Genomic DNA, 9,375 nt, shown 5'->3' with positions numbered 1-9,375 from the left:
TGGGGGTTACCATTGACCAGAAACTGAACTGGGACCAGCCATATAAACACTGTGGCTACAAGAGCAGGTCAGATGCTATGAATCGTGTGATGAGTAACTCAGCTCCTGACTCCCCAAAGCCTGTCCACCATCTACAAGGCACAAGGCAGGAGTGTAATGGGATACTCCCCACTTGCCTGGATGAGTGCAGCTCCCACAACACTCAAGAAGCTCAACACCGTCCAGGACAAAGCAGCCCCGCTTGATCGGCCCCCCATCCACAAACATTCACTGCCTCCACCACCACCGACGCACAGTAGCAGCAGCGTGTGTACCATCTACAAGATGCACTGCAGCAACTCACCAAGGCTCCTTCGACAGCACCTTCCAAACCCACGACCACCACCATCTAGAAGGACAAGAGCAGCAGACACACGGGAACACCCCCAGCTGGAAGTTCCCCTACTCGTCACTCACAATCTTGACTTGGAAATATATCGGCCGTTCCTTCACTGTCGCTGGGTTAAAATCCTGGAACTCCCTCCCCAACAGCACCGTGGATGTACCTACACCACACGGACAAAATCCTGGAACTCCCTAACAGCGCCTTGGGTGGACCTACACCACACGGACAAAATCCTGGAACTCCCTAACAGCGCCTTGGGTGGACCTACACCACACGGACAAAATCCTGGAACTCCCTCCCTAACAGCGCCGTGGGTGTACCTACACCACACAGGACAAAATCCTGGAACTCCCTCCCTAACAGCACCGTGGGTGTACCAACACCACACGGACAAAATCCTGGAACTCCCTCCCTAGCAGCGCCGTGGGTGTACCTATACCACACGGACAAAATCCTGGAACTCCCTCCCTAACAGCGCCGTGGGTGTACCTACACCACACGGACAAAATCCTGGAACTCCCTCCCTAACAGCGCCGTGGGTGTACCTACACCACACGGACAAAATCCTGGAACTCCCTCCCTGACAGCACCATGGGTGTACCTACACCACTCGGACAAAATCCTGGAACTCACTACCTAACAGCGCCGTGGGCGTACCTACACCACATGAACGCAGCGGTTCAAGGAGACAGCTCACCATCACCTTCTCAAGGGGCGTGAGACGAATGAATAAACCACGGGCCGACAGTGCAGTCAATTTACGAACAGCAAGATTCCAGCAACATTCAGCAGTGTCTGCGATGCTCCCGTGGTCCCTCATCGGCCGGTCTGAGGGAGCAGCACACTGTCAGAGGCCCCGTCTCTCAGGGTGAGATGTTAACCCCCACCCACACCTCCCATGGCTATCATTTGGAAGTAGCGCTCAGAAGATTAAGTGGCTCATTCATCTCGTTTTCTGCTCGTGGGATCTTGCTGTGCGCAAAAGGGCTGCTGCCCTTTAAGATGTGAACAGTAGAGACATCACTTTGAAATCATTCTTGGTGCAAATAGAGGACATTAGTGTGAGGCTGGATGAAGTGATTCATTATTACAGTTCACTCGCTCCTTCTCCATTCAGTTCAGTGCTTCCCCCAGTTTTGGATTCAGTCACACCTTCACACGCCCACCCCCAACTCCCTCCCCGCTATCCCAATCCTTAAGTCTCTTGCCCCTTCTGAAATTGTCTGTGCCATCACGGTGACGCTGACACTTGCGGCAAGGCATGTCCTTATGGCTCTGAACACCTCGCTGTCTGCAAAAGCAGCCTTTCATGTGCCGCAGCGCGTAAAGGGCCGCTGCTGTGAGTAAAGGGCCGCTGCAGCGTGTAAAGGGCCGCTGCAGTGCGTAATGGGCCGCCAGCACTGTTTTTAAACCGTTGCAGCTGCAGTGTTTAAAGGGCTGCAGCATTCACACAGTCACAGCTACAGCATTTAAATGGCCGCAGCATTCAAACACGGTCACAGCTACAGCATTCAAACACAGTCACAGCTACAGCGTTCAAACACAGTCACAGCTACAGCGTTCAAACACAGTCACAGCTACAGCGTTCAAACACAGTCACAGCAACAGCGTTCAAACAGTCAAGCTACAGCATTCAAAGTCACAGCTACAGCATTCAAACACAGTCACAGCTGCAGCATTCAAACACAGTCACAGCTACAGCATTCAAACAAACAGTCACAGCTACAGCATTCAAACAGTCATAGCTGCAGCATTCAAACAGTCACAGCTACAGCATTCAAACACAGTCACAGCTGCAGCATTCAAACAGTCACAGCTACAGCATTCAAACAGTCATAGCTGCAGCATTCAAACACAGTCACAGCTGCAGCATTCAAACACAGTAACAGCTACAGCATTCAAACACAGTCACAGCTACAGCATTCAAACACAGTCACAGCTACAGCATTCAAACACAGTCACAGCTACAGCATTAAAAAACAGTCACAGCTACAGCATTCAAACAAAGTCACAGCTGCAGCATTCAAACACAGTCACAGCTGCAGCATTCAAACAGTCACAGCTACAGCATTCAAACACAGTCACAGCTGCAGCATTCAAACAGCCACAGCTACAGCATTCAAACAGTCATAGCTGCAGCATTCAAACAGTCACAGCTGCAGCATTGAAACACAGTCACAGCTACAGCATTCAAACACAGTCACAGCTACAGCATTCAAACACAGTCACAGCTACAGCATTCAAACACAGTCACAGCTGCAGCATTCAGTCACAGCTACAGCATTCAAACACAGTCACAGCTACAGCATTCAAACACAGTCACAGCTGCAGCATTCAAACACAGTCACAGCTGCAGCATTCAGTCACAGCTACAGCATTCAAACACAGTCACAGCTACAGCATTCAGTCACAGCTACAGCATTCAAACAGTCATAGCTGCAGCATTCAAAGTCATAGCTGCAGCATTCAAACAGTCATAGCTGCAGCATTCAAACACAGTCACAGCTACAGCATTCAAACACAGTCACAGCTGCAGCATTCAAACACAGTCACAGCTGCAGCAGTCAAACACAGTCACAGCTGCAGCATTCAAACACAGTCACAGCTACAGCATTCAAACACAGTCACAGCTACAGCATTCAAACAGTCACAGCTACAGCATTCAAACAGTCACAGCTACAGCATTCAAACACAGTCACAGCTACAGCATTCAAACAGTCACAGCTACAGCATTCAAACACAGTCACAGCTACAGCATTCAGTCACAGCTACAGCATTCAAACAGTTATATGAGCAGCATTCAAACAGTCATAGCTGCAGCATTCAAACACAGTCACAGCTGCAGCATTCAAACACAGTCACAGCTACAGCATTCAGTCACAGCTACAGCATTCAAACAGTTATATGAGCAGCATTCAAACAGTCATAGCTGCAGCATTCAAACAGTCATAGCTGCAGCATTCAAACACAGTCACAGCTACAGCATTCAAACACAGTCAAAGCTACAGCATTCAAACACAGTCACAGCTACAGCATTCAAACACAGTCACAGCTGCAGCATTCAAACACAGTCACAGCTGCAGCATTCAAACACAGTCACAGCTGCAGCATTCAAACACAGTCACAGCTACAGCATTCAGTCACAGCTACAGCATTCAAACAGTCATAGCTGCAGCATTCAAACAGTCATAGCTGCAGCATTCAAACAGTCATAGCTGCAGCATTCAAACACAGTCACAGCTACAGCATTCAAACAGTCATAGCTGCAGCATTCAAACAGTCATAGCTGCAGCATTCAAACAGTCATAGCTGCAGCATTCAAACACAGTCACAGCTACAGCATTCAAACAGTCACAGCTGCAGCATTCAAACACAGTCACAGCTACAGCATTCAAACACAGTCACAGCTACAGCATTCAAACACAGTCACAGCTACAGCATTCAAACACAGTCACAGCTACAGCATTCAAACAGTCACAGCTACAGCATTCAAACACAGTCACAGCTACAGCATTCAAACACAGTCACAGCTACAGCATTCAAACACAGTCACAGCTACAGCATTCAAACACAGTCACAGCTACAGCATTCAAACAGTCACAGCTACAGCATTCAAACACAGTCACAGCTGCAGCATTCAAACAGTCACAGCTACAGCATTCAAACAGTCACAGCTACAGCACTAAAACAGTCACAGCTACAGCATTCAAACAAACAGTCACAGCTACAGCATTCAAACACAGTCACAGCTACAGCATTCAAACAGTCACAGCTACAGCATTCAGTCACAGCTGCAGCATTCAAACACAGTCACAGCTACAGCATTCAAACAGTCACAGCTACAGCACTCAAACACAGTCACAGCTACAGCATTCAAACACAGTCACAGCTACAGCATTCAAACAAACAGTCACAGCTACAGCATTCAAACACAGTCACAGCTACAGCATTCAAACAGTCATAACTACAGCATTCAAATAAAGTCACAGCTGCAGCATTCAAACACAGTCACAGCTACAGCATTCAAACACAGTCACAGCAGCAGCATTCAAACACAGTCACAGCTACAGCATTCAAACACAGTCACAGCTACAGCATTCAAACACAGTCACAGCTACAGCATTCAAACAGTCACAGCTGCAGCATTCAAACACAGTCACAGCTGCAGCATTCAAACAGTCACAGCTACAGCATTCAAACACAGTCACAGCTGCAGCATTCAAACACAGTCACAGCTACAGCATTCAAACACAGTCACAGCAGCAGCATTCAAACACAGTCACAGCTACAGCATTCAAACACAGTCACAGCTACAGCATTCAAACACAGTCACAGCTACAGCATTCAAACAGTCACAGCTACAGCATTCAAACACAGTCACAGCTGCAGCATTCAAACAGTCATAACTACAGCATTCAAATAAAGTCACAGCTGCAGCATTCAAACACAGTCACAGCTACAGCATTCAAACACAGTCACAGCAGCAGCATTCAAACACAGTCACAGCTACAGCATTCAAACACAGTCACAGCTACAGCATTCAAACACAGTCACAGCTACAGCATTCAAACACAGTCACAGCTACAGCATTCAAACAGTCACAGCTACAGCATTCAAACACAGTCACAGCTGCAGCATTCAAACAGTCACAGCTACAGCATTCAAACAGTCACAGCTACAGCACTAAAACAGTCACAGCTACAGCATTCAAACACACAGTCACAGCTACAGCGTTCAAACACAGTCACAGCTACAGCGTTCAAACACAGTCACAGCTACAGCATTCAAACAGTCACAGCTACAGCATTCAGTCACAGCTGCAGCATTCAAACACAGTCACAGCTGCAGCATTCAAACAGTCACAGCTACAGCACTCAAACACAGTCACAGCTACAGCATTCAGTCACAGCTACAGCATTCAAACACAGTCACAGCTACAGCATTCAAACAAACAGTCACAGCTACAGCATTCAAACACAGTCACAGCTACAGCATTCAAACAGTCACAGCTACAGCATTCAAACAGTCATAACTACAGCATTCAAATAAAGTCACAGCTGCAGCATTCAAACACAGTCACAGCTACAGCATTCAGTCACAGCTGCAGCATTCAAACACAGTCACAGCTGCAGCATTCAAACAGTCACAGCTACAGCACTCAAACACAGTCACAGCTACAGCATTCAGTCACAGCTACAGCATTCAAACACAGTCACAGCTACAGCATTCAAACAAACAGTCACAGCTACAGCATTCAAACACAGTCACAGCTACAGCATTCAAACAGTCACAGCTACAGCATTCAAACAGTCATAACTACAGCATTCAAATAAAGTCACAGCTGCAGCATTCAAACACAGTCACAGCTACAGCATTCAAACAGTCACAGCTACAGCATTCAAACAGTCATAACTACAGCATTCAAATAAAGTCACAGCTACAGCATTCAAACACAGTCACAGCAGCAGCATTCAAACACAGTCACAGCTGCAGCATTCAAACAGTCACAGCAACAGCATTCAAACACAGTCACAGCTGCAGCATTCAGTCACAGCTACAGCATTCAAACACAGTCACAGCTACAGCATTCAAACACAGTCACAGCTACAGCATTCAAACACAGTCACAGCTACAGCGTTCAAACACAGTCACAGCTGCAGCATTCAAACAGTCACAGCTACAGCATTCAAACACAGTCACAGCTACAGCATTGAAACACAGTCACAGCTACAGCATTCAGTCACAGCTACAGCATTCAAACAGTCACAGCTACAGCAGTCAAACAGTCACAGCTACAGCATTGAAACACAGTCACAGCTACAACATTCAGTCACAGCTGCAGCATTCAAACAGTCACAGCTACAGCATTCAAACACAGTCACAGCTGCAGCATTCAAACAGTCACAGCTACAGCATTCAAACACAGTCACAGCTACAGCATTGAAACACAGTCACAGCTACAGCATTCAGTCACAGCTACAGCATTCAAACAGTCACAGCTACAGCATTCAAACACAGTCACAGCTACAGCATTCAAACACAGTCACAGCTACAGTATTCAAACACAGTCACAGCTACAGCATTCAAACACAGTCATAGCTACAGCATTCAAACAGTCACAGCTACAGCATTCAAACACAGTCACAGCTACAGCATTCAAACAGTCACAGCTACAGCATTCAAACAGTCACAGCAACAGCATTCAAACACAGTCACAGCTGCAGCATTCAAACACAGTCACAGCTACAGCATTCAAACACAGTCACAGCTGCAGCATTCAAACACAGTCACAGCTACAGCATTCAAATAGTCACAGCAACAGCGTTCAGTCACAGCTACATCGTTCAAACAGTCACAGCTACAGCGTTCAAACAGTCACAGCAACAGCGTTCAGTCACAGCTACAGCGTTCAGTCACAGCTACAGCATTCAAACACAGTCACAGCTACAGCATTCAAACACAGTCACAGCTACAGCGTTCAAACACAGTCACAGCTACAGCATTCAGTCACAGCTACAGCATTCAAACACAGTCACAGCTACAGCATTCAAACACAGTCACAGCTACAGCGTTCAAACACAGTCACAGCTACAGCATTCAAACACAGTCACAGCTACAGCGTTCAAACACAGTCACAGCTACAGCATTCAGTCACAGCTACAGCATTCAAACACAGTCACAGCTACAGCATTCAAACACAGTCACAGCTGCAGCATTCAAACACAGTCACAGCTACAGCATTCAGTCACAGCTACAGCATTCAAACACAGTCACAGCTACAGCATTCAGTCACAGCTACAGCATTCAAACACAGTCACAGCTACAGCTTTCAAACACAGTCACAGCTACAGCATTCAGTCACAGCTACAGCATTCAAACACAGTCACAGCTACAGCATTCAAACAGTCACAGCTACAGCATTCAAACACAGTCACAGCTACAGCATTCAAACACAGTCACAGCTGCAGCATTCAAACACAGTCACAGCTACAGCATTCAAACACAGTCACAGCTGCAGCATTCAAACACAGTCACAGCTGCAGCATTCAAACACAGTCACAGCTACAGCATTCAAACAGTCACAGCTACAGCATTCAAACACAGTCACAGCTACAGCATTCAAACAGTCACAGCTACAGCATTCAAACACAGTCACAGCTACAGCATTCAAACACAGTCACAGCTACAGCATTCAAACACAGTCACAGCTACAGCATTCAAACATAGTCACAGCTACAGCATTCAAACACAGTCACAGCTACAGCATTCAAACACAGTCACAGCTACAGCATTCAAACACAGTCACAGCTGCAGCTCTGAAAGGGCTGCAGCATTCACACAGCGTTCAAAGGGCTGCTGCCATGTGCAGCCGCTGGTGGGTCCTCAGTGAGACGGAGCGGGTGAACCTCTTCCCACACACGGCGCACAGGAAGGGCTTCTCGCCGGTGTGCACCCTCTCGTGCCGGGAGAGCTTGCCGGACTCGATGAACCCCTTGCCGCAGACCCGGCAGCGGTAAGGCCTCTCGCCGGTGTGGATGCGCTGGTGGGCGGTCAGATTGCTGGAGGTGACGAAGCCCTTGCCACAGGTGCCGCACTTGAAGGGCCTCTCGCCGGTGTGAATGCGCTGGTGAGCCATGAGGTTGCTGGTGGTGACGAAGGCCTTGCCGCAGGTGGCGCAGCCGAAGGGGCGGACGCCGGCGTGGACCCGCTCGTGCTGGGCCAGCTTGCCAGACTCCAGGAAGCCGCGGCCGCACACCGGGCACTTGAAGGGGCGCCGGCCGGTGTGGATCTGCTCGTGCCGGGTCAGCTTGCCGGACTCCACGAAGCCCTTGCCGCAGGTCCGGCAGCGGAAGGGCCGCTCGCCGGTGTGGGTGCGCTGGTGCACCGTCAGGTTGGGGGAGGCCACGAAGCCCTTGCCGCACACCGTGCACTTGTAGGGCCGCTCGCCGCTGTGGGTGCGCCGGTGGGCGATGAGGTTGCTGGAAGAGACGAAGCACTTGCCACAGAGCGGGCAGCCGAAGGGCTTCAGCCCACTGTGCACCCGCTGGTGGTCGGTCAGGTTGCTGGAGGTCACGAAGCCTTTCCCGCACACCGGGCACTCGAAGGGCCTCTCCCCGCGGTGGTAGCGCTGATGAGACTCCAGCACGCACGCCCAGCGGAACAGCTTGCCGCACACCGAGCACTGGTAGTTGGAGCCCGGCTCGTCATCCCCCCGGCGCCCGGCGCCCGGCGCCGACGAAGGCCCGGCCAGCGCCGGCGGCTCCAGCTCCCGGTGAACCCGCTGCTCCTCCTCCTCCTCCTCCTCCTCCTCCTCGCCGTCCATCTCCCATTGGCGCCTCTGGAACACAAACAAAAGGAGGAGGGGGCACGGTCAGACGATGGTGGGGGGGGGAGGCCAAACCTACCAGCACCGGGGGGAGGCGGTAAATTAAACGGAGGTACGAGAGAACAAGTGTCGCGACAAAAACAGGGGCTTCTTATCAAAAGGTTTCATCCGGCGCACATCAGGACAGGTGGAAGAATTCCAAATTTCAGAGGGGGCACAAGGGAGAAAACAAGCACATAAACTCCGACTGGTCGAGCCGTTAGCACGGGAAACGCACCAAGGCACCGGTACCCCCGCAGACTGGCGGCACAAAAGCTGCTGGTGCCTGGTGCGTGTTACCTTGCCTGGGTGGGAATCGATCAAGATTCGAGCACGGACAAGTGGGACACACTGCCAAAGGTGAGGGGGCATGCAAACCTGCAGCACAGTGCAAGGCGGGAATCCTCAACTCCATTGTCACAATCTCAGCAATATTTGGGCGAGAAAAAGGCAAGCATCGCTCGAAAAAAACTGGCGGCTTCTCAAAGGGGTTAACAGAGTGGGTCAAATATCTGAGACATTTGTGTCACGCTCTCTCTCTCTCTCTCTCTGTGAGAATCAGCCTCTCTCGCTCTGTGAGAATCTGCCTCTCTCTCTCTGTGAGAATCTGCCTCTCTCTCTCTGT

At 49.8% G+C, this 9,375-nt stretch overlaps 1 protein-coding gene across 1 annotated transcript; it reads right to left on the bottom strand.

The window, feature by feature from the left end:
- Nucleotides 1-7,730: 7,730 nt before the first annotated feature.
- LOC121274945 (zinc finger protein 239-like) lies at nt 7,731-8,708 on the bottom strand. Its single transcript, XM_041182318.1, has one exon. The coding sequence runs from the start codon at nt 8,706-8,708 to the stop codon at nt 7,731-7,733; it is 978 nt and encodes a 325-aa protein (XP_041038252.1).
- Nucleotides 8,709-9,375: the final 667 nt, after the last annotated feature.

The sequence above is a fragment of the Carcharodon carcharias genome, assembly GCF_017639515.1.
Source record: "Carcharodon carcharias isolate sCarCar2 chromosome 39 unlocalized genomic scaffold, sCarCar2.pri SUPER_39_unloc_19, whole genome shotgun sequence".
NCBI lineage: Eukaryota > Metazoa > Chordata > Chondrichthyes > Lamniformes > Lamnidae > Carcharodon > Carcharodon carcharias.
The sequence above is the reverse complement of the archived record's forward strand: the minus strand, read 5'-3'. Positions and strand labels throughout refer to the sequence as shown.